This window comes from Talpa occidentalis, unplaced genomic scaffold, assembly GCF_014898055.3.
Source record: "Talpa occidentalis isolate TD23 unplaced genomic scaffold, MPIMG_talOcc4v2.1 talOcc4.3, whole genome shotgun sequence".
Classification (NCBI taxonomy): Eukaryota; Metazoa; Chordata; class Mammalia; order Eulipotyphla; family Talpidae; genus Talpa; species Talpa occidentalis.
This window is the reverse complement of record NW_023603184.1, coordinates 136,905,655-136,931,185: the sequence shown is the minus strand read 5'-3', so window position 1 is coordinate 136,931,185 and position 25,531 is coordinate 136,905,655. Positions and strand designations below refer to the sequence as shown.

General features: G+C 52.8%; 1 protein-coding gene across 1 annotated transcript; it reads right to left on the bottom strand.

Annotated features, from left to right (window-relative positions):
* Nucleotides 1-22,966, bottom strand: LOC119256197 (probable hydrolase PNKD). The gene is made up of 9 exons (XM_037524020.2): nt 22,806-22,966; nt 6,491-6,606; nt 6,250-6,362; nt 5,615-5,673; nt 4,862-4,954; nt 4,324-4,487; nt 3,625-3,711; nt 2,142-2,257; nt 1-1,914 (listed from the first exon to the last, which is right to left on the bottom strand). The coding sequence occupies exons 1-9, from the start codon at nt 22,964-22,966 to the stop codon at nt 1,741-1,743; spliced, it is 1,083 nt and encodes a 360-aa protein (XP_037379917.1). The 3' UTR covers nt 1-1,740.
* Nucleotides 22,967-25,531: the final 2,565 nt, after the last annotated feature.

The following is a 25,531-nucleotide window of genomic DNA, read 5'->3' as shown; positions in this document are numbered from 1 at the left end:
TCATTCATTCATTCAACATTTATTAAGCGCCTATTGTGTGCCAGGCACCGTGCTAGGCGCAGAAATACATAGATGCATAAGATACAGTCCATGCCCTGAAAGGTTCACAGTCTAGAAGGGGAGACAAACATGTAAACAAGTAAAATACAGTGTGATAAGTGCCATGGGAGAAGCATTTACAAAGAGCAGAGGTAGCCTGGAAGGGGTGGGGCATGGGGGTGATCTTCCGGGAGGAGGGGGGACTTTTGAGGGAGATGGAGAGAGATGAAAAGGTGTTTGCCAGGCAGACAAGGCAGGAGGAGCAGGGGAAAGGCATTCCAGTCTGAAGAGACAGCATGAGCGAAGGCACAGAGGCAGGAACTGCATGTCTGGGGGGGCGGGGACTAACTATTCTGACAGTATTGCTAGAGTTGGTACCAGAGGCTATGGCTGGAGAGAGAGGCAGAGGCCGATCGATGGTGGGGGAGACTGAGGGCAGGGCATCTCAGAGGCTCACCAAAGGTGAGCAGAGCCTGAGGAAGGGCTTGGATGTGGAGAGAAAGTTCTGGGCTGGCCCCAGGTCTGCTGCTGCAAGGACCACAGGGTTCCTCGCTCTAAAGGGACCTGGACCCGAGGCCAGGGGAGAAGCTGAGCTGAGGGGGCTGCGCAGAGGGGCAGGGCCCAGGCCTGGGGTCCTGGAAGCCACGGCTCACTCAGAGCTCTCTGCTTTCAGGCCTCTGAGTGCTGTGCTGCTTCGAGGACCCCCTGCCCCAGCCGGGACGGAGCCAGGGGTCACATGAGAAATGGCATGGGGTGTTCTTGGCAAACTGCAAAGGGGCAGTTGAAGGTCTACTGGTTAAAAGAAGGGCTGAGGAAAGAGAGGAGTGAGAGGGGGGCAGAGGTTCCTAAGAATAAGGACCCGAATGAGGAAACCCGCAGCGGCCATGACTGGCGGTGGCGCTTTCTCCCCTGGGAATAAAGGCCCTTGAGACCCAGGGCAGGGGCAGAGGCCAGCCAGCAGGCCCAGACCCGCTGTGCAGGGAGCACGGGGACCTACACGACCGTCACAGTCCCCTCTCTGGTGTCTCCTCAGCCAGGGCCTGGGTTTCCTTGGCAACAAGGACCCCACCTCTTCCAGGCTGTAGGGGAGCCATTCAGCAGAAACATCCAGACAGCCAGGCTCGCAGCCCTGTCATCCTTCTCAGAAATGGCTCTGTGGGAAAAGTGCCTTCGTGGGGACAGGGCAGGGAGGCTTGGGCAGGGGACAGGGGCAGCGTCTCCGCAGACCAGAGCCCTGTCGCTCCCGGACTGGTCACTCTTCCACGGAGCCATACCTCAGGCCACTTTCGGGGACTGAGTTTCTCTCCCCACTCTGGACGGGAGGAGGGGGAAGAGGGACTCAAACATCTTCACAGTTCCTGCTGCCCGGGGCTCAGGGGCTACAGTGGAAGCGAGGCCTCCCCAGCAGCTCCACGTCCTCGTTGCCATGGAACACACGCTCCCAGTCAGGTCTGGAGATGTCCTAGGTCCCGCCTTTCCTCTTGCCCTTGGTAACTCAGCCTCACCCCCTGGAGTCTCCAAGCCTTCCACCAGCTCCCTTCCTCTCGGTCTCCTCCCTTCTGTCCCCCGGCCAGTGTCGGGGAATAAAGCCCACCATGGGCGCCGATGGAAGTGGTGGTGGTAGCAATGAGAAGGAGGGGGTGATGAGGGTGATGGTCAGCCTCCCCACCAAGGAGGTGGGCTGGGGTGGGGTGGGGGGCATCACTTGCTCTTGTGCAGATCCTTCAGTCGGCGAAGCTTCTCCAGGAGCTGGGCCCTGGAGTAGTCATCGTCCCCGATGGGGCCTGGGCCTGGCCCCAGAGCCTCCTGCAGCACCAGGCAGTGGGTTCTCAGAAACGGGTTGTAGGAACGCTCCTCTCCCAGGGTGGATGGGCACTATGGGGAAAGAGACACCCAGGTTTGGTGGAGAATCTAGAAATTGGGCCTAGCAAAGGAAGCCTCGCCGTCCCCTGCACTGGCGCCAGGGCCCAGGAGTTCTCACTTAAGGCCCAGGTACCAAAGGTGTCAGATCCCTGGGGAGGGGCCCCCGCAGGCCCAGCTCAGCAGAAATGGGTTCTCACGGGGGAGTGCCCAGCAGCCCCTCCTGGTCCCCAGGCCCTCACCGTGCTCCTGCGCTCCATTCGCTGCCTCTGCACCCACTGCATCTTCCGCTCCCGGGCCAGGTTCTCTGGCTCCACCACCCCAGCGAAGCCCAGGTTCTCCTCAGCATATTCGTGACCTAAGGACAGCGTGGGGGCAGAAATGCAAGGCAGAGCGGTGATGTGGTCAGAAAAATCCTCTCTAACCCCAGGTGTTGGGTTAGAGGAAGGACCAGGAAGGAGGGGTCCAACCACACAGAGCAAAAAGTTCTACAAACATAGCACGGTCAGCCACAAAGGAAGATGCAGCGGCAGTTCCAGGGGGAAGCACCAGCCTGGAGCCAGAAGACCTGCCCTGTTGCCCTGTGCCTTTGCCAGCTGGGCAACCTCAAGTCATGGCACCTCTCCGAGCCCCTACTTCCTTATGTGGCGAGCGGAGAAAATAATGCAGATGTGGCCCCAGGGCCTAGAACGGAGCCGGGTGTGCTGGGCGCTTAACAAAGCATTTGCTGACCTCAGTTTGTTCATCTGCTCATTCAGACTCATGAATGAGCAGATGGACATATGTTCTGAGGATTAACTGAGATATCAGTGAATGTTCCGGAAACGTGGACATACACAGTACAAGTGCATGTACAGACATGCAATGTACATACCTATGGGGGGAGGACACGCAGACGCACTGGGCACACGCAGAGTGGCTCTGCTGACTTCCCTGCTGATAAGCAAAGGTTTTTTCTGTTCTGGGCTCTGGTCATGAAAACCAGCCATCTCTCTGGGATGCAGGGCCGAGGGCTGGCTGGCAGGGGAAGTTGGCATGAGAAGTCTTCAAATAATGTCCCTCTGTTCAATATTTTTTATTATAGTTGATGAAAAAAATTGATTTCTGCCCGGGGTCACTGACTGTGTGGAGTTTGCATGTTCTCCTATGTCTGCATGTGTTTTCTCCCATATCCCAGAGATGTGTGTGTTAGGTGAGCCTGGTGTCTAAGTTGTCCCAGACTGAGGGGTGTGTGTGCGTGTGTGTGTGCGCGCACACACACATGCTGTGAGAGAAGGGCTGGTTCTGGCCTTGCACCCTGACCTGCTGGGACAGACTCCAGCCACTGAGACCCTGAATTGGAATAACTGGATTGGACAGTGCATGAATGAATACAAACTATTATTTATTACTAGAAGTGTTTTTGGGTCTTAGAAGTTTGGTGATGTTTTTGTGACCAGAAATATGCTATCAGAGCTTAACTCTTGTTTATAGCAATTAGCTTGGGGTCTAGTTGGTTTCATTCTGTCATCTGGCCTGAAGTCCCAGTGTCCAAGAACTTGCGAGGATGTTAAAAAAGGACTCACTGTGTCCCCAAAGGGAGCTCTGCCCCTGCTAGAGTTGGCTCCCGACAGCCACCAGAGGTGGTGCTGTCACCTCTGGGAGAGCAAGTGGTTTGGGGCTCTCTAGGGGAGGGCGGGGGTGGGGTGGGGTTGTGTGACGCATAGAGTGGGAGAAGCATCTCACCAGGCCACAGCAGAGTGTCATCCCCCAGTCCCAGCACAGTGTCCAGCGAGCTCAGCATGGTCTCTGCGGTGCCCTCAAAGGTCCGTCCTGGTGGGGATCAAGGGGGGCAAGTTATAAGATACAAGGCTAACACAGCACAATTGAAGGGCAGGGACTATGACCCCACCCTGGCTTCCCAGGGAGCTGGGCCAATTATTCACTCCCATCAAGCCTTTGAGTCTTGACATGCGAATGGAGAGGGAGGCCGTGTCCTCACGGCCCCATGCACGTAACGTAGGTCCACACAGGCTTGCTCTTTTCCACCCAGCACCCTTGGCCTGTGCTGTCCTTTGGGCTTCCACGCGGCTAGGACTAGTGGCCCCTCCCCACCCATCAGGTCACCTTCTCGCTCAAGGAGGTCTCATCTTGTAGCCTATCCTGTTCATCACTGTGTTGGGGAATCAGGCTCCACCCCGAGGAAACAAGCACCCTGCCCGGTTTGTACTCAGTTATGGCAGCCTCTCATGCTGGCCATCGGGTGGGAAGTCTTGAGGTTATAAAAAATTCAGGGTTACATAGGAGGAAGTAACTGCTAAGACATCAGCTGTACTGAAACCAATTTCTCACATTGCTTCAGATTACAGGTGTTCTTGGGCCCCCGCCTTGGCCTCCCACCTTCTCTCCCTCCTATGCCCTCCCTTCCCTTTTGAGCAAACTCACCGCAGCCAGAGAGGAAGAGCAGGTCCCCTGAGAAGAGGCAGGAAGGGCCCTTGTAGGGCTCCCCGTCCAGTAGGTAGACCAGATGGCCTTGCGTGTGGCCAGGGGTGGCCAGAGCCCGGATCTGGAGCCGTCCCACACTGACCACATCTTGATGACACAGGGGACTGAGGAGCAAGGCAGGGCAGAGAAGGTACTAGTTTGTGTCTTGCTGACCCTCGCCTCACCTGAAGCCCTAGGGGCTGGGTGATTCAAGGAGGCTGGACTTTCACACCAGCCAGAGAAGACACCCCCCAGTCACCAGAGACAGAAGACACCCCCAGTGTCCAGGGCTTCAGATCCAAACCTCCCCTCTTCCTCTTTTGGGGACCACTGCTGGATCAGTTGAGGGGTGATCAGTCTTCAGGTGGGGTGTGATCTAGGCGCTAGGAAGGGCATGAGCAAAGGTCCAACTGCCGATACCCCTGAAATACTCAACTGGAAGTTGAGAGCGGGAGCGGTCCCACGGGAAGGCCATCCCACCCCAGGGTCAGAGACTCACTGGGTGAGGTGGGGGATGCCGTCCTGAGGACTCCCATACACCCGGCAGTCCTGGTGCCGCCGGCTGAGGTCCCGGTTCCCCCCGCTGTGGTCCCTGGAGGAGAGCAGAGACGGGGCTTTGAGGGGCATGTGCACCTGGGCTCCTCACCTGCCTCTCCCCCGCGGCATCTCAGGTCTCTGGGCCCCGGGGCCCTGGCCCTTGGCCTGGGGCTGTGTTCACATTGTCCCTTTGCCGGAATGTCATTCCTGCAACTTGCTACCTGCTCCTCCTGGCCCTCGCCCACTGATCTTTCTGGACTCTCTCAGCTCTAGGATCTCAGCCTCTAATTTCTTGAATGGGTCAGATCATACCCACTGCGGCCCCCACCCCTGTACTCCAAGCCAACTACCACTGAGAGCTCATCACCCTCATACACCCCACTGCCTCCTTGCTGGGCATCAGCTGCTGGGGAGAGCTCACAAGGTTGGCCCACGTCTGGCGCACAGTGAGCACCTAATACACGTCCAGGCACTGAAAGGAAATGCCTGTCCTGTCCTCTGCTTCTGGAGCACAAGCGGAGGGCGGGAGATCCTACTCTTCCTAATCGCTAGTGCCCCGAGGACTTGTTGAGGAAGGTGGGAACCTGCCCAGCCTGACTTCCTGATCCCAGCCCGCCTGTCCTTGCCGAGCCAGATCCTGCCCAGCCCAGCCAGGGCAAGGGTTGGCCAGGGAAGATCCTCTGTAGCCAGGCCCCGCCCCACTCAGGCCCCTTACCAGTGCTTGTGGGTGCAGAGAATGGCAACCAGGTTAACGCCCTCCTTTTCAATGGAAGCCTGGGGGAGAGAGGCGGCAGTGAGCTCGAGGAGCAGGAGCGGGACGCAGAGAGAGGTAGATGGCAGAGAGGAACAGGGCAGGGGTGTTGGGCACAGAGGAGAGGAGAGCAGGGAGAGAGCGAGAAGGGGGTGAAGAGGAGAGAGGAGACCAGCCACGGGACAGGTGAGAGGGGGACGGGCGGGGAGAGGGAGACTCCTGGAGGGGGCAGCCAGACAGACGGATGCACAAACAGAGAAATAAGGAATGGAGAGGAAGGTGGCGAGAACTGATACTGATGGGCAGGTGAGGAGAGAAGAAAGATGAGAAAAGAAGATACAAGACTGAGACACAGACCCACGGTCCCGGGTCTGCACCCCTGTCCCCCTGGCTCTGGTCCCCCCTCACTTCCACCGTGCACTCCCCACGCTGTCACTGCCCCTCCCCAGGTTGTGTCTGTGGGGATGGGGTTTGTGTGTAAATGCGCTTGGAGGGGGCACGCCCCATGGGCAGAGGGACCAAGGTTGGTTCTCTCTAGCGAGGGCAAGTTACCTGTCCCCAAGGTGACCCCAGGTCCTCTGTCCGCCACCTTCCCTCACCTGCACGGCCTGAGGGTCTGAAGGGTCCACAGCCACAGCCAGCCGGGCCTGGGTGTCGATGATGAGGTAGCTGTAGTTGTCTGACAGGACGGGGATGGGAAGCACCTTCACTCCTGGGGACAGAGACAAGCTGAGTGGGGTACCAGGCAGGGAGCCCCGGGCTCCGGGGATGTGATGGGGAGAGGCAGGGAGGGTGGGCAGGCACAGGGGTAATGCCTCACCAGGGACAGCATGAGCTCACCGTTGAAGAGGCGGGGCTGGGTTCTGGAGTGGCCTTTGGGGTAGCGATTCCGAGCCCTGCGAAGCTGCTGGCGGTAGAAGAGGTACCCGAGCCAGGTGCGGGTGTACAGGCTGTACCTGTGGGGGGAGGTCTGTGTTCAGCCCCATCCCTGGGACCCAAGACCCTCTGTGATGCCCAGGCCTTACGCCCCCACTTGGCCACCCCTCCCCCAATCAATGCCACTCCACTCCCACTGAGTGCCCACTGCTTGTCCTGCTCAGGACTCAGGACAAGGCGGAGGACAGCACAGACACTCCCAAGCTCACAGCCTATCAGGGGAGATGTGAATTGAGGAGTTCAATTGGAGGGTTACTCTAGCCCAGGGCTGAGTCTCCCTGCAAAGTGAAGGAGCCGCTGGAGATAGGAAGCAGACATGAGGTGGAAAGAATACTCCAGGAAGAGCAGGCATCACTTTTTGCCAGGGGCTTGCTGAAGACCAGATTCCTCAGGCCCAGACCAGCGCTTGCAGGTGTGGGGTGGGGTCTGGGAATTGGCATTTGTAACAAACTCCAGGTGGTGCTGATATTACTGGTCCAGAGACCATAACTTTGAGAATCACTGGGGTAGAGCAAATGATAGGCGAAGATTTGGAGGTAGCAGACAGCAGGGCTTGCTTGGGGAAACTGTAGAGGTGACTGACCATACTCTCTCCCTCCTCCTGCCTCCATCCCGGGCTATACCAGGCTGCACAGGGGACTGAAGGAGCTTTTGACTGACACAGTCCTCCAAATACCAAATGCCAGCCTGCAGGGCCAGCGTCACAGGTGTGGCACCTCTGAGGTCACCTAGGGCCCCATGCTGAGTTTAATGCTCTGCGGTCACCATCTTGAATTTTTCAGCACTTTCGCCCTTGAACTTGTGTCCTATAAGCAAAGTCTGATGGTACAACGGAGCATACAGGTGAGCAGAGGGGACACACCACATGTAAATGCCACCTACATACTGTGTTTGCAACACCTACGAGCACAGAATTCTGGCTGACCCGCTGTGCACAAGAATTCAACAAAACTCAAGGTGAGCTCGAGGAGAGGGTACATCCCCCACTGAGTACAGGGGGCACTGATGGGCTGAGAGGCCAGAATTTGCTTTAAGCACATGAAGAAGGCCATGGTGTTCTAAGAAACACAAATGACTGAGAAAAGCTAGCAGAATCTTTCTAATTCATGTGCTTTCTCCTTGATCCAGCCACTTATGCCGCAAGTGATGCTAAAGAAGGAAAAAGGACCTGGCTTCTCTGTCCTTCCTGGCTCACCAGGCAGCTGCAGGTGGCCTGTGGGCAGAACATGTGTGAACCAAGAAGTGAAATATCGACAGAAACGGGTGAGTCAGTTTTGTGCCGTTTACCACTGTTCTGGTAGAACAAAATACTTCCCCATGTGCCAGCCAAGGAATATGAATGATGTTTCAGTGACTCTTTAAGTGCAGTGTTCTTATATTGACATTTAAAACTGGTGTTGCAGGTGTAAAAATGAGTGGCAAAATTCATGCTAATCATTTAAAGTTTTTGCTTTACATAGAATGACATTAAGCAGGGCCTCCCTGGTGGCACAGGGGTTAAAGTCTCAGTGCTATCAAGCTATCACCAGCCACTGAGGTGTACGTTCAATTCCTGGCCAGGGAGGTGACCCACATGGGGCAGCAGACCTCTCCTGTCTCTCCTGCTGCTCCCCTCAGCAGTGTATTTCAGTAGATCCACCTGTTCTGTTCCCCACTCTGTCTCTGGTGAATCCTCTCACCACCCCCCACCCCCCACCCAACCTGTGCCTCGGGTCTACCCCCTAGTTCTTGTATGCATAAATAAATAACAATAAATCTTTTTTTAAAAGAATGACATTAAAAAAAGAATGACAGCCGGGCGTGGTGGCGCGCGCCTGTAGTCCCAGCTACTCGGGAGGCAGAGGCAGGAGGATCGCTTGAGTCCAGGAGTTCTGGGCTGCAGTGCGCTATGCCGATCGGGTGTCCGCACTAAGTTCGGCATCAATATGGTGACCTCCCGGGAGCGGGGGACCACCAGGTTGCCTAAGGAGGGGTGAACCGGCCCAGGTCGGAAACGGAGCAGGTCAAAACTCCCGTGCTGATCAGTAGTGGGATCGCGCCTGTGAATAGCCACTGTACTCCAGCCTGGGCAACATAGCGAGACCCTGACTCACCTAAAAAAAAAAAATAAAAAATAAAAAAAAAAAAAAATAAAAAAAGAATGACAACTTTATATTTTAGTACCTTTAAGAGTAACTTTATTCATGCTTTTTGAACTAGAAGATCCAGTTTTTTTTTTTTTTTTAGAGGCATGTTTTATTTATTTATTTGTTTGTTTTGTTTATACATGCACTGGGTGCAGTCAGAAGCACTGGAGGGTGAGAGAATTCACCAGAGCCAGAGCGGGGAGCAGAGCAGGCAGAAGGACCGAAGTACACTGCTGAGGGGAGCAGCGGGCGGCAGGAGAGGTCTGCGCGCCATGTGGGACCCTCCTCCAGTGGCCGGGGAGCAGCCGGGGATCGAACCGGCGCTGCAGAGGCCGCGGGCTGCTTCGCAACCCAGCGATCAACCGCTGCGCCACCGGGGAGGCCCAGAAGATCCAGATTTATGTTAAACCTGGCCCTATAAACTGTGCAGCCAGCCCTGCCAGCCCAGGAAGGAGCTGTGGCTCAAAGAAGGAGAGTTGAGACTGGGGTGGGGATGAGAGGCAGTCAGGGCTTAGGGTTAAATAGCAAGTCAGTGTGGTTAAGCCTGAGACAGAAAAGTCAAGTTGGTGGGGCATAGGGGTTGGGTAGATGAAGAGACTTAAATCTCTATGGGGGGCCTCCCTGGTGGCACAGGGGTTAAAGACACAGCGGTATCAAGCTATTGCCAGCCACTGCAACATGAATTGACCCCAGGCCAGGGAGCTGACCCACATGGTGCAGCAGACCTCTCCTGTCGCGCCCGCTGCTCCCCTCAGCAGTGCATTTCAGTCAGTCTGCCTGTTCTGCTCCCCACTCTGTCTCTGGTGGATCCTCTCACTTGCATCTCTAGCCTGTACCCCAGCTCTTGTATGCATAAATAAATAAATCTTTAAAAAAATAAATCTTAAAAAAATATTTAGTAAGGATTTGCTATCAGCCCACTCTGATAGCAAAGACACAGAGCAAGGCAGAATCGCAGCCCTCTTGTGGCTTATATTCCAAAGAGCAGGTCATGCAAGAATCTGGGGAATGCTCACCAAGAATAGACCAAAGTGCAAAAGCCTGGACAAACCGGTGGAGCAGCTGATCCCCTGCTCCACTGCTGTGATAACAAAGCGCTGTCATGACAGAGATGCCCAGCAAAAGAGGGACTGGGCAGGACAATCTAAACATCCTACATTGACTTCCGGACCAGGAAAAGTACCTTAGGGTGACAATTGGTGAAATGTGAATAAGGCCTACAGGGTAGTTTGTATTTGATGCTAATTTCTTGGTTTTGATAACTATACTGTGGTTATAAAGAGATGTTAACATTTGGGGGATCTGGGCGAGGGAATAAGGGGATTCTGTGCACCATTTTTTCAAATCTGAAATTGTTTCAAAATGGAAGGTTAACAAAGGAGCCAAGAACATACCACAGGGAAAGGAAAGTCTCTTCAATAAAGAGTGTTGGAAAAACTGGGCTGCTACATGCAAAAGAATGAAACTAGATCACTATCTTAACATCATGCACAAAAATTAATTCAAAATGTTAGACCTGAAGTCATGAAACACATAGAAGGAAACACAATAAAACCCTTGACATTGGCCCTAATGATGTATTTGTGGATTCAACTCAGACAGCAAGGGTAACAAAAGCAGAAATAAGTGAATGGGACTATATCGAACTAAAGACCTTTCTGCACAGCAAAAGAAACTATCATGAAAACAAAAACTCCTACTGAATGGGAGAAGATATTTGTAAATGATACATCTCACAATAGGTTAATATCCAAAATATGTAAGAAACTTACACAACTCAACAACAAAACAAACAATCGAATGGAAAAATGAGCAGAGGATTTGAATAGACATTTCACCAGAGAAGACATACCGATGGCCGCGGGCACATGAAAAAATGTTTATCATCTTTTATCATCAGGGAAATGCAAATCAAAACCACAAGGAGCTATCACTTCACACCTGTGAGAATGACTATTATTAATACCACAAGTGTTGGGCCTCCCTGGTGGCACAGGGACTAAAGACAGCACTGTGAAACACTCACCAGCCACTGCAGCAGGAGTTCAACCCACCTTCCCACCCCTACCCCCCACCACCCCCAGGCCAGGGAGCAACCCACATGGCGCAGCAGACCTCTCCTGTTTCCCCCCTGCTGCTCCCCTCAGCTGTGTATTTCAGGCAATCCGCCTGTTCTGCTCCACACTCTGTCTCTGGTGAATCCTCTCACTCCCCGAACATCTGGCCTACACCCCAGTTCTTGTATGCATAAATAAATCAATCAATCTTTAAAAAAAAAAGAAAAAAACCTAAAAAAAAACAAACCCACAAGTGTTGGCAAGGATGGGGTGGGAGGGACTCCTGTACACTAATGGTGGGGGTGCTAGTTGGTGCAGTCATGATGGAAAGTAGTATGAAGAATAGAAATACCTTATCGCCCAGTTATTCCACTTTTGGGTATTGATCCATAGAATATGAAAACACTCATTTGAAAATACATATGGCCCCTATGTTCCTTGCAGCATTATTTATAATAGCCAATAATTGAAAACGACATAAGTGCCTATTGATTGGTTAAAAAAAAAGTGGCATATGTACACAATTGAATGCTCCTCAGCTAGGAAGAAAGATAAAATCTTTCCATTTTTGCCAACATGGATGAAACTTGAGGGGCTTCCACTAAGTGAAATAAGTAGAACGAAGGGATTCTACTAAGTAGGGAAAAGACAAACACCATGTGATTACACTGATCTGTGGAAGGTGAAGAAAACAAACGAGCAAAGAAAACGAACACAAACTCTTAGATACAGAGAACAGATCGGGCATTATGGGGCAGAGGGTAGGGGTGGATACAGGGCTCAAGTGTATGGTGATGGGCGGAAATTAGATTTGTGGTGGTGATTATGATGTAGTGATTATAGATATCAAATTATAATGCTGTACACCTGAAACATCTGGAATGTTACAAACCAGAGCTACCTCAATAAAAATCTATCAATTAAAAAAAAAGTTAAAAATAATACAGCAAAATCACCCTTTCCTCTGCACCCAAAACCTGTTCTGACTTCATTTCTTCCTACTAAGGTATATGGAATATGCTGGAGGTCTGGGTTCCCCTCAAGGCCTGGCTGCTCCTCGCCTTGTCTCCTTGGTCTCACAGATCAGGTTTCTCATCTATAAACTGGCCACGCAGTAGCCACTGTGCCCTGCAAGACTGTGTGAGCATTAAGTGACATAAACAAGATAACAAATGGTGAGATGTTCCTACTCAGTCCAGGGCTGGCTAGAAGGTGTTGAGCAACTGTTGTTTCCTTCCCTGAATTCAAGGCCCCTCGCAGCTGCTAGAACCTGACTGTCCCCGTCTGGGAGGCATGAGAAACCTTCCCTGTCTTCCCTTATTGGATGTTCATATATGCCTGGGCTTTGTGCCCACTGACGGTCAAGATCCCCAGAAGCAGGGACTATGCACTGAGAAGCTGCAGTAAACAAGCCCCTGTGGGTCCTGTGATTTTTTCAGCCAACATGGGGAACAAGGCAGATGGGTCCTTACCAACATAGTACTGACCCCAAACCAGAAAACAAATCAATCAACAAGCAAGAAACAGAAGGGGACAGAAGAGAGTCTCTGGAATGGAAGCTGGTCTTGCCAGAGACAGGGTGGTCAGGGAAGGCCTCTTCTCTGACAGGAACTGTTATAGAGCAACCCCGATATTAAACGGGTTCCTGGCTGTGGGTCCTCACCCGCGCGCTTTAAAGGGACTTATGAATACTCTACTACAGACACACATAAAAAAGGGTTAATAAAAGGTTTATATACAAGAGAAAAGGAAATAAGGAAAATGTACAACTCAGGGAGAAAATAGGGAAATAAAGTCTTTAATGCGTCCTACCCGATCCGAAGACCTGGAAACCCAAAGTCACTCTCAGAGCTGGCCGCATGCTGTTAGCTAGTGGAGAGCCAAAATGGGGGAGCCCCCCAAAGCCCACGTGTCTGCCTTTTGTATCCACCTGGCTGCTTAACCCCACCCTCAGGTCCCAGCCACCTTCCCTTTGGTGGTGATGGGATTTGAAGTTCCCAGTGTCTTTGGCTTTGACCTGGGGTGGGGGTGGAGTCCACAAAGCCTATATGGAATTTGCTTTGGGACATCCTTTTCCCCCTAACAGAACCTTCCATCGGGAAGGGAACATAGAAGCCAGCAGTGCCCACTGTGTGGGTGGGGTAGGCCAGAGTGGACCAGGTTCTAGAATTGCCAGGAGGGCTCTGGGTTTCTAGGCAGGGGCAAGAGAGAGCCACAGAAAGAGACCAAGGAAGTGGGCAGGGGCCAGGTCATGCACTGGAATGGGAACTGGTAGGGCTACAGCCAGGAAGCACTTGCTTTGACTTTCCATTTTAAGAGCTTGCTCAGCAGCTGAGGGGGGTGAGGGCAGGGAGGGGGAAGGATTGAGGGAGGCACAGCGAAAGAGAGCAGGAGTAGAAAGTGGCAGAGGAATGGAGGCACTTGTGGGGAAGATGGCAGGGCCTGGGATGGGGGTGCTGCAGATGGAGAAATGTGGGAATGGATGCCAGACCCAAGATGTGTGCCCCGCTTGGGCATGAGGGGAGGGTGGGATGGCCCCTGTGGGCCTGAAGTCTGAATCTTGCATAGAGCAGGGGAAGGCAGGCCTGGGGCCTGGAGGGAGAGGAGCCTTAGGGTACAGGGAAGTGATACTCTCCAGGGCAGGCCTCTCAGTCACTGACTTCCACGTGACTCTCAGTCCTGAGCTCCCCCTTCATCTGCCTGCTGGTTGGCCTTGTCACAAACCAGGGCCCAAACTATGCCTGTTAACTCCTCCCCCACCTCCTGCCTCTTTCTCAGAAAGGCCCTGTCATCATCCCACTGTTATAGCTTGAGTGTCTGTTTAACCCTCTCCTTGGCATAGGGGACCAATTTTGCCTTTCACCCTCCATCACGTGGGCTCCTCCATCACGTGGGCTCACCCACCGGACTGACCCTAGAAACTCCAACTATGCCCTTATTGATAGGGGAAAAGGATGTCCTGAGCTAATTCCATGCAGGCTTTGTGGGCTCCACCCCCACTCCAGACCAAAGCCATCAGGACACTGGAAATGACAAATCCCATCATCACCAAAGGGAGGGTTGCTGGGACCTGAGGGCAGAATTAAGCTGCCAGGGTTGGTATAAAACCAGACACGTGGGCCTCGGGTCTCTCTCTCTCTTGGCTTCATGGCTCTTGTCACTCTGCCAGCTCTCAGCATGCCATTGGGATTCCATGTCGGGGAATGGGTAGGACACATTTAAGACTTTATCTCCCTCTTTTTTCCCTGAGTTGTACATTTCCTCATTTCCCCTTTCTCTTGTAAATAAGCCTGTTATTAACCTTTTGGGTGTGCCTGCAGTGGAGTATTAATAAGTCCCTTTTAATTGCGCGAGTGAGGACCCACAGTCAGGCAACCTGTTTTATATCGGGGTTGCCCTGTAACATGAAAGCCTCCCTTAGTCAGCTCTGCCTCCAATCCAACTACAAACTCCTGGGAAAAATTTAAGCTCCCCAAGTGTCCCCTTTGCATCCTGCTCCTGCTCAAAATCCTTCTGTGGCTCCCCGCTGCTGACAGAAGAGTCCGCCTACCCACCGGGGCCTCTGTGAACTAAGACCAAAGCAAATCTGCTTCCTTTCTGTGTTACTTGGTGAGAATCCTGTATTCCCAAGAGAGAGCCAACAGAAACCTCTAAATGTCCATCAACAGCAAAATAGATAAACTGACATATTCCAGCCATGGAAAATTACACAGCCAGGAAAAGGAATGCTCTAGAGCACCAGGTTCCAACATGCACAAAGTTCCAATATGTACTGTGGAGCTGACAGACTTCAGAGAAAACAGACTAGCTGACAATAAGTATTAAAAATGCAAAGGCATCAACTTTACTGTTTAGGGGTAAGACAGACATAAGTGGTAAAAGACTGAAGTGGCTGAGAAAACATTCACTGTGCTCCTTAGCAGGGTTCCTAGGAGCACGTGGAATAGTTGTCCATCTTCTGTAGGGAATGCCTGAAACAACTCATTAAAATTTCAAAACAAGTCTTGGCTCAGGCAAGTCTCTCACCAGAAACCCCCTCCAGGCCATCTCTATTTACTGGAATTTTATTTACTGGAATTTTATTTACTGGAATTTTTAATCTTTTAAACTCCTGATTACCCCAGCAGAAAGCCTCCTCCCTTGCCTCTCCAGGAAGAGCTGATCTCCTCCTGGTAGCGTCCTCCTGATTTCTGTCTGGGTACCCAGATCAGTGCCCAAAGGAAGGAGGAGGTGGGCAACATAGTCAGCTCTTCCTGACACCTCTGCCCCCAAGCCCCCACCCCTGCCACTAGCACAACACCGAACAGGCTCAGTGTCCTGGAAAGGCCAGAGGGTGCTGCATGCAGGTGCTGAGGTGACTAGATAGAGGAAGGGGGTATCATTAGCTCCCCAACCCAGTGCCAAGGCTCCCAGCTACCTCACCCCTGCTCTCCCGCCCTCCTCACCCACCTGCTTCCCAGTCCCCTCCCCTTTCCCTGCTGCACCCACACAGATTTGCTAAGCAGGTCACTGAGACCCAAACTCATGGGTGGGCTGTGTCACTGGGGCACAGAAGCCAAACTTCCCAGCTCTGGGGTCTGGACCTGAGGCCCTTGAGCCAGAAAGGGGAGAGAGGGAGCCCTGGGTAGGGCAGGGCAGGAAGTGGAGGAGGCCCTGGACAGGGGTCTGCCACACAGGTCGTGTCCCCCATGGATTACCTCTGCCATTCTCTAAACAACCCCAAGGAAGGGACTAATATTTCCTCCACTTTACAAACAAGGAAATTGAAGCTCAGTGAGGTGGACAGGGATTTGCTCAGTTTGACCCTGGAGCTCACATTCTTCACTGGTAAAATCTGCCCCAAATCCCCAGGGAGCGGGTAGGATGGGATGGATGGCCTGAGTTATTTGGGGCAGCCCCAACAACTTTGAGGGCCTTGCTGAGGAAGATGATGCATCCTCAGGGTGTTCATGGGTGGCCCAGGGGCTCGGGGACCTCCTGAGCACTAGTTTTAGTCTCTGAGACAGAGTTGCCTTTGAGAATCTGGGGCCTATTATGACCTCAGGATAGGACTTGAAAGGGACACTGTCCCCCAGGGCCTGAGGTCTTATAGGCCTGATCAGAAAGATGGGATCAGAAAAATTACTTTGGGCTGGTCAACCACGGGTGAAGCTTGGAAATCAACGTTGGGCGCCAAGCTGTTATAGAGCAATCCCGATATTAAACGGGTTCCTGGCTTGTGGCGCTTACAAGGGACTTATGAATACTCTACTACAGGCACACACGAAAGGTTAATAAAAGGTTTATTTACAAGGGAAAAAGAAATAAGGAAAATGTACAACTCAGGGAAAAAATAGGGAAATAAAGTCTTTAATGCGTCTTACCCGATCTGCCGACCTGGAAACCCAAAGGCACTCTCAGAGCTGGCCGGACGCTGAGAGCTGGCGGAGAGCCAAAATGGGGGACCCCTCCAAAGCCCATGTGTCTGGCTTTATACCCACCTGGCTGCTTCACCCCACCCTCAGGTCCCAGCCACCTTCCCTTGGTGGTGATGGGATTTGGAGTTCCCAGTGTCTTTGGCTTTGGCCTGGGGTGGGGGTGGAGTCCACAAAGCCTGTATGGAATTAGCTTTAGGACATCCTGTTCCCCCTAACAGCAACACTTAGTGGGGGAGTCTGGTGAAACAGGAAAATTCTGACCTTTTCTTCCTTGATTTCCCCCCTTCCTGGATTCTGATTCACTACTTCTGGGGGACGACTCATTGTCACCTCACCAAAAAGAAAAGGTTTCCTAATTGGTCCTCTGGGACCTAGGTGGGAGATAGAAAACCACTCTGTGGGGTGTGGCCAGGGTGGGGGCAGCAGCCCCTGTGGCTGCCCTAAGGGGCCCAGCACCAATCCCCCCTTGGGGGGGTCACGGGTGCGCCTCGCCTCACTGAACAAGAGTGTGGCTTCTCTGGTATCTGAGCCTGAACCTCCGGCCCCATGGGAGGCCACGGCCAGGAGGCCACGTGGGGCAGCTGGGACAGTGAGACACGGCCCCTCCCCCAGTCCCGTGTCCCTCCCCCAGTCTCAGCCCTCTTGAGCACAGTAAACACACAATGAAGCTCTTCTTCTTCCCCTCCACCCTCCGGCAGTCTCACTACCCTGGGAGCCAAGAGACAGGCCCTAGGGCAAGTGTCTGTCCCAGATAGGCCCTGGATACAGTCTCAGGCCAGCCTGGGGCAGGAGAGAATCAGCATTAAGGAGGGGTTCAGCATCCAACAGAATGACCCAAAGAGCCCCTATTATCAGGGTTACCTACCTTGACTTCTCCCTCTCTCTGGTACCCCCTAAATGACCTCCTATCCTACTAGGGCCCAGACTACTGGGACCCAGCAGGTAAGCCCAGGTTGCTGAGGTCACTGGTCAGGGGGCACTTTTGGCATCCTCTCATGTCTCCTAGGACCGAGCTTACCCAGGCTTCACAGCCACAGCCATTCTTTATGAAACCAGCCAGAAATGGCCTGAGGGCTGTGATACATGGATGGCCACCAGGAAGCTAGTTCTCCAGGAGAAGGACCTACTCAGAGGCCACTTAAGAACAAGAGAGCTGTTAAGTGTTTTATCCTTTCTCAAAACTGAGGAAGCTGAGGAAGTTAATGAGACGGCTAAGAAGGCCCAAGAGGGTGAGTTTCCTGAAGCTAGCAGCACGGGAGTGTTGGGGGGGGGGTACTTCCCCATGCCCAGGAGAGCAGTCACACCTGCAGGTGATCCAAACCCGGGGGATCTAGGGTCTGCGTTTCCATGCCTACCCTCAGTATGATCTTCCACAGATTTTGCAACCCTTCCAGACTTTGTCCACCTTTCCCAGAGGCAGGAGGCATTCTGAGGGCTCTTGAGTATAACTAGAGGCACAGTCACTGTGGCGGCCTCGCCACCATATCTCAGTCCCGGCTGGGAGGTCTGGGCTAGTTCTACCTTGTGGTCAGCAATCCACCTGCCAGCCAAGGCCCCCACGTTTTGTTTTGTTTGGACTTTGGGGTATTTCTTTTGGACTTCCCTGCTCCCCTAAATCTCAGTCCCAGGCCTGGATTCAATCTTGTTTTCTGGGCTAGGCCTGTGGGAGTCAAGTGGGGGAACCAGACCCATGAGTACCTAATGCAAGAACAAGCTAGAATATGCAACAGCAGCTCTATGAGGGGAGACGATGCCGGGGGGCCACTTGGGGGCAGAGGTATATTCTGACTGGGGAGGCTGGGCAGGCTTCATGGAGGAGATGGCACCAGGGCCAAGCTTTACATTCATTCAAATAACATTTCATGAGGGCCAGGCCCTGTTTGAGAAGCTGGATACAGTAGTGAGTGCAGTTTCTTCCCTCAGGGGGCTTATATTCTGGTTGGTGGAGAAAAGCTATAAACAAGAGACAAGGCGATATATAATGAGTATGTCGTATGGTGAGGACTATGGAGAATAATAAAGCAGGGTAGAGGGAACACAGTGGGCAGGGATGGGGGTGTTATTGTTTTCACATGGAATGGTTAGGGCAGGTTTCTCTAGTAAGCTGCAGTCTCAGCACAGACCTGAGGAGGTGAGGCAGCAAGCCAAGGGGCCATCTGGGGGAAGAAGGTTCTAGTGAGAGAGAAGAACAGCAGACAGGCTTGAAGGCAAGATAAATCTCGGTGTGTTTGAGGAATAGTAGAGGCCTGTGTGGCCGGGGCAGAATGAGCAAGGCAAAGAGGGAAAACGTGAGATGAAGGTTGGGCAGATCGCATAGAGCCTTTAAGTAATTCTAGAAGAATCTGGACAAGCCACAAGTTTCTAACTTATATCTTAAGTTTCATCCTGATAGCTGTGCAAAGGGTACAAAGAGTACAAAGGTCGAAGGAAGCAGTCAACTTAGGAGGCCTGGCAGGAGATGACCAGATGGGAGCAGTGGAGGTGGGACTATGTGTTCAGATATTCTGATGGTGAGCTTTGAGCAACAAAATTTAACAGGTAGAGACATAGGGAGGGAGGAAGTTCTGACAGGCCCCCAGAGAGAAGGACAAAAAGTGCTCAGATGTACTCAGGCAAGTCTGGAGTTTAAGTAGGAGGCCCCGAAGCCCCTGAGTGAGGAGTGTGGACTTCATCTTGGAGGTAATGTGGCTGGAGGAAGGGGGTACCTGCTCAGAGTCATGCTTCGCAAGCTAACCTGGTGGCAGAGGGGAAGCTGAGGAATGGGGAGTGGGGAAGGGCAATGAAGCAGAGATTTGGTGACTGTTGAGGATGAATCTTTCCTGGGTTCCCAGAGAGAAAAAGGCCTTGTTCCCCCACGGCAGGCTGTGAAGTGGATGACCCAGCCCCCTGCCTCCACATGGCCTCTATTTAGGCACAAGCAGGGGGTCATCCACACAAGGACCCCTTGAAACCAAGCCCATGACCTCCCGGGTCCAAAGAAGGGGTTTCTTCTTGTAGGCAGGAGCAAGCAAGGTTTGTCTCCAGGCTATTTGGCTTTTTACCTGAAGCAGGAGCATCAAGAAAGATCCTCTCTGCCCTGGAGTATAGGAGGGGCTGGATCTAAGGTTTTTGTTTGCTAGGATCATCCAGCCTCAAAGTCTGACTGCTCCCCAGCTTCTCAGCTCTACAAGACCTTCCTTGCCAGAGCCCAGTCTTGTTCCCCATTCACCTCCCTCTGCAGACAGAGGCCCTCCTCAGGGTCCCCTTCTGCAAGTCCTCCTTAGCTGCCACTGAGAAGGCAAAAGGGAACTGGGGCATGCAGCAGATGGCACTCATGGGCAGGCCCACACTCCTGACCCCAGGCTCCTCAGGCACCCCCTGTGACTCCTGGGGAGTCATGCCCTGCACTATCTTGCCTCCTCATCCCCAACTCTGGGTCTCTGTTGGTATCTGCCCTACTCCTTAAGAACAGCAACTAGGCCGTGCTCAGATCTGTGATCCCACAGTCCTAACCCAGAGAATTTAGGGGTTCACGAATGATTGGAGAGAGGTGGGATTTCCTGATGGGTGGTGGGTAGGCAGGAGAGGCTTGGAAAACAGGGATAGAGGTAAGTAAGGAAACTCTAGAAGGAGCCTGCCCAGTGCATATTCCCCTGCCCCTCATTCCCCATGCTACAAACCTAGAGCAGTTGCTAATATTTCCTGCGCACTCACCAGGAGCCAGGCCTGGTGCCCCTACAAGCACTATTTCATTTGAGCCTCCCAGGAGCCCTTTCAGGTAGGCACTGTCATCATGACCATTTTACAAAGCAAACAACTGAGGCAGAGAGGTTGAGTTATTTATCCAAAGTCACATGGCTACTAGCAACCAAAGTATTGATAGGATTCAAAAGCAGGCTTGTAGGACCCCACTTGCTCTGTGCTCAACTACTATGCACACTGTCTCCCAGGCCCCCAGAGACCCAAATGCACGAGTCCACCTCAGGCTAGCCGGGGTCCACCCTTCACGGTGCCCAGTTATCCCCATCCCAAGACACTTGAAGTAAGCCCGGTCCACAACAGCCAACACCAGTGAATACTATTACCAATGAGAACATGAACAACCACTCGTGAACACGAACAAGCATCAGCTTCTTGGTTCCATCATGTGCTTTCTAGCTGGAATGGGATCTTCTATTTGTGGCCCTCCCAGCTGCACCTTTAGGGTGGAGTGTGCCCATGCACTCTGCCCTCGCACTCATGTCCTGTCCCATCCCGCCCCCCACCCTCTCCATCCTTCCTGGAGGCACCCTCACAGAATCAATACCTGCCCATTTCCCCACACTGTTTCCTGCTAACACCCCCCTCTCCTCCCAGCAGTCAAAGGCCTCTCCCCCCAGGGACTGGACTGATTGTTTCCCAGACCATCCAGGGGCAGGATCTGGAATTCTGATTTAAGGCACGCCCTTCTGCTCTGCAAATTTGGGGAGCTGATTCCAAGGCAAACTTGGAATCCAGATACAGGAAAGTCTGTAAGAATACGGAATTTGAAAAAAAAAAGCTCTCTGAGAATCCCCAGTGTGGGGAGTTGGAAAATCCCACCTCCCCTGTCCTAAGAATACTCAAACTCTCAGGATTTTGTGATTCTCAAGGTGAGGTGATCTTGGGAATTCTGATTGTTCAAGTATTTGATGCTAGGTCTTTGTAGCAACTTCTATTTTTCACTTCCTCAGGACATTTGTAAGATTTCAGTGTCGCCATTTTAGAAACCTAAAAGTAGATTTAAAAATTCAGCAGCACAGTGAAGCTGCCCGCACCCTCTGCAGCGCGAGTTCAATCCCCAGCCAGGAAGCGATCCCCATGGCACAGCAGACCTCTCCTTTCTCACCTGCTGCTCCCCTCAGCAGTGTATTTCAGTGGATGTGCCTGTTCTGTTCGCGCTCTGTCTCTGGTGAATCCTGTCACCTTCCACACCTCTGGCCTGTACCACAGTTCTTGTATGCATAAATAAATAAATCTTAAAAAAAAAAAAATCACTGTCCTTCCCCAGGGACCTTCCTGGCGTCACAAGGGGTTAAGTCTCAGCACTATGCTATCAGCCGCCACTATAGCAAGTGTTCCATCCCCTAACCCTCAGGGTGCAGCAGACCTCTCCTGTCTCGCCCACTGCTCCCCTCAGTAGTGTATTTCAATAGACCTGACTGTTCTGCTCCCCACTCTGTCTCTGGTGAATCCTCTCACACACACACACCCACCCCCACACCTCTGGCCTGCACCTGGGTTCTTGTATGCATAAATAATCTTTTTTTTTTTTTTTTTTTGTGGGACCCTTGCTGGAGTTGCAGAGGCTGCGGGCAGCCTCGCAGCCCAGAGCTCAACCGCTGCGCCATCAGGGGAGGCCCAATAAGTAAATCTTAAAAAAAAAAAAAAAAAAATCATCCCCAAAGAGAGCTATGAAATCCTGAGAACTTTTGTGGGGATAAAGATAAAAATTTAATTTAACATGAAGATATTAACTTACTTGTAAATCTCATTATTTTAATGGTATTTGCAGAGCAGTGGTAACTTGGCTGGAGTGTAATCATGAAAGTTTGTGTTTTTAGGGAAGTTAATGTCCCACAAAACACACAATTCCCTCCCCCCAATCCTACAGGCCCTTGTATCTCTATTTCTAAAACTGAAGGTAGGTGGAATCCTGCACCCAAAGCTTCTGGGATATTTGGAGTGGTCTGGGAAGGAGGGGTGATTATACAAGGTCTTCTCGGAAGCTCAGGAAATTCCCAGGCTTAGGTCCTCCCTCAATCTGGCCTGTGGCCAGGGCTCCCACAATTCGCACCCCCAACATCACTGTCCTTCAACTGGGGCTTGAAGTCCTGCCCAGTTGGCCCAGCTGGCAGTGGAAAGGGGCCAGGGCTTCTAGGATGCCTTCTTATGGCCCCTTCCCTGCCACTCCTTATTTTGGTGTGAGAATGAAAGCAGTTGCCACTCTTGCCTGTTCCAGAAAGGCAGAAATAGGGGGAAGGGAAGAGTGAGGACTGGCATGAAATCATTGGAGGTCAGTGAATTTCGACAAGTCGGGTTGAGTAAGCAGAGTCGCAGTTCACCTCCTGAGGTTATGGACACTGGGCAGAGCAGAGAGGATGCAGACAGACTGACCTACAGGGACTCTTGGTGCAGACAGCTCACACTGTGTGGCGAAGACTTGGGTGATGGGGAGAGGAACAAGGACACTCAGGAGTTGGAGGTTTCAAATGACACTCAGATGGTCTGAGGCATTGCTTCTCTCCTGCACCTGCTAGCTGGGGTGGGGTGGCGAGCAGGGGGGCTACTACACCCACTCTCCTTTTCCAGCTCCTGTGCCCAGTCCTTCCCCAGGCTCTTTTCTCCAGATGTCACCTCACGCCTCCCCCTGGCTACCCTGCCTGCCCTTCCAATCCCTTTCCCCAGCCCGTCCCAAGTTTCCAGCCCCCGCCACTCCTCTCCCTTAGACCCTCCAAATCAGCGCTTTCTCCAGCCGACCTCTCCAACCCCTCTTCTCTGGCTCTGGCTCCCCAGATCCCGCCCGAACCCCCAAGTGATCCCCCAGCCCCCGCTTCTCAGTCCCCTTTCCCAGCGCGCCCGCTCTCCCGAGCACCCATCCAGCGGCAGCCCCGGCACTAACCCGATTCGGAAGAGCAGCCGCTTGCTGCGCGCCATGGAGACGCCGCGCAGGGTCCGCTGCGCTCGGCCGCCGCGGGGGCTCGCGAGCAGGACGACGACGAGGAACAGCAGCCCGCAGCCGGCGACCCACAGCCAGGGCGCAGGCCAGCCCTGCCAAGCCATGCTGGGGGCCGGCGCCCGCGGCCGGCCGGGGGCGGGGCCCGGCGTTGCTAGGCGACGGCTCGGGCCGGCCGCGACGCGGGGGCCTCGGCCCCGCCCCTGGGGCGCCGGCCGGCTGGGGGCCGGGGAGCGCCCTGGCCCCGCCCCGTCATTGACTCGCGCTCCAACCCGCCTCCGCGCCCCCGCGGCGGGGCGCAGGCGGGGAATGCCTCGGACCGGAGGCGGCCCGGCCCCGCCCCGTTTCGCCGGTCCGGAACCGTCTCCGGGTCTGCGCTAATCCGGGCTACCATTGCTGGAGTCCCGAGAAGGGACCGAAGCAGGCCGCCCGCTCCCCGCACCCTCCCGTCGCGTCCCCCAGGAAGCCTGGGAGAGGCCCCGGAATCGTCCTGTTGGCGGAGAAACTTTAAACTCATAAACCGTTTCAGCTGGAAGAAACCTAGTGCTCTCGTGGGTCAGCTGCTCGTCACTCAGTAATCATTTACTAGATGAAGTGTTCTGTGCCCTTTGTGGCAGGCCCTGACCGGTCAGAGATACGGTCTGCATTCCTGGAGCTACATGCTAGAATCTAGGGGCAAAACAAACCAAAATAAGCAAACAAACATAATCGTATATTTATATTCATTCGCGCACAGGCATCGGTGTGTGATTATACATTGAGGTGCTGTAAAGGAAGTGAATGGAGGGGGCAGTGATTTGGTTGAGGGGTCCAAGTTAGATGTGGGGAGGCTCCCTGAGCCGGAGACATGTAGGTGGGACCCAAAGGATTACAGGCCTCAGAGGCTCAAAGGGAGCATGCGACCAAGTCTTGCAGCAATGGGCGGCAGAGCTGGGCCTAGGACACCCAGGCCTTGGCTGATTTCTCCAAACACCCCCGTCTGCTGCCTTCCTGAGGATCCCAGATCTTGTTCTTGTCCTGGGGATGGAAGCAGACCTAGGCCAGGTATGGTGGTATCTACAAATTTAGGCAAAGCAGAGCTAGGGCTGGGCTCCTTCTGGCTCCAGCCCTGGCTCAGGACAGGAAGCGCTGCAGAATCAATCTCCTGGGAGTCAGAAGTGGAGGGAGGAGTTGGGGGGGCAGATGGCTGGGGAGGGAAGCAAGGAAGTCCTGCTTGTTTTCTACCCTGTGTCCTGTATGCTGACCTGAGAGAGGCTAGATAACCTGACTCCAAAACACACATTTCCTCTCTCTGATATTCTCTGATTACATATTTGATCAAGAGACTGAGCCCTCAGTGTGGAGATTATACCAAGTATAAGATAATGTATGTAAAAAGAGTTGAAAACTGACCCCTGCACCTCAAAGTCAAGAGATACAGCTTAAATTACCCCCAAACTGAATTGGAATCCCAACACCTAATCCTGAGTTTCATTCAGAAACCCCAGGCAGATGGGGTTTTTCTCAAGTGGGTACATCTTGATCACGGGAGCCAGAACCTATAACCTGCTTCCTCCTCCTCTTCGTCTTCTTTTTTTTTTTAAAGATTTATTTATGCGGACAAGAGCTGGGGTGCAGGCCAAAGATGAGGGGTGGGGGAGAAGTGTGTGTGAGAAGACTCACCAGAGACAGAGTGTGGAACAGAACAGGTAGATCTACTGAAATACACTGCTGAGGGGAGCAGTGGGCGAGACAGGAGAGGTCTGCTGTGCCATGTGGGTCACCTCCCTGGCCAGGGATTGAACTTGTGCTGCAGTGACTGCGGATAGCTTCAGAGTACTGTGACTTAACCAGGGAGGGCTACCAGGGAGGCCCCTTCCTCTGTCTTCTTACCCACAGTGCAGCTTCTTCTCAGTGCCTGACTCATAACGGACTCTAAAAAAATTCAGATAGAATTGAATTAAATTTCCCACTGTGCCTGCTGCTGAGGAGTCTGAGGAATGAGAAGATGGATAAGCTAATTTGCAGAAAGCCCTTCTAGGACAAGGGAGTTGTTTTGTTTTGTTTTGTTTTTTAGTTTAATTTTTTTTTTTTTAATACTGGGAGTTTGTGTCTTTACATGCAAAGTGAAGAATTATGAAGCATCATCAAAAGTCATTGCAGGGCCTCCCAGGTGGCGCAGCTGTTGAGCGCTGGGTTGCGAAGCTGCCCGCAGCCTCTGCGGCGCCGGTTCGATCCCCGGCTGCTCCCCGGCCACCGGAGGAGGGTCCCACATGGTGCGCAGACCTCTCCTGCCGCCCGCTGCTCCCCTCAGCAGTGTACTTCGGTCCTTCTGCCTGTTCTGCTCCCTGCTCTGGCTCTGGTGAATTCTCTCACCCTCCCGGCTTCTGACTGTACCCAGTGCATGTATAAACCAAACAAACAAACAAACAAATAGATAAATAAATAAGACATGCCTCTAGAAAATTTAAAAAAAAAAAAAAAAGTCATTGCAAACACACCTTTCTCCTGGTAAGTCTGTGCCAGGCATTATATTGAGAAATTAACACAACCCCTGTCATCTGAAACAGGAAATGCAGGCTTAGGCATGGCCTGCAGAGAATACAAAGGTGACTGAATCCTAAATCTCAAGCCACAAGTTAATAAGATTACAGATAATGATCCAAGATACATATTATGAAATATACCCAGCA

Bases quoted from the DNA above. Each gene is read 5' to 3' on its own strand.
- LOC119256197 (XM_037524020.2), bottom strand. From the start codon at position 22,966: ATGGCTTGGCAGGGCTGGCCTGCGCCCTGGCTGTGGGTCGCCGGCTGC. The intron at 6,607-22,805 runs GTTAGTGCCGGG...CTCCCCCCACAG, and splicing joins CGGCTGCTCTTCCGAATCGG to GTACAGCCTGTACACCCGCA. The intron at 1,915-2,141 runs GTGAGGGCCTGG...CTTTCCCCATAG, and splicing joins GAATGGAGCGCAGGAGCACG to TGCCCATCCACCCTGGGAGA.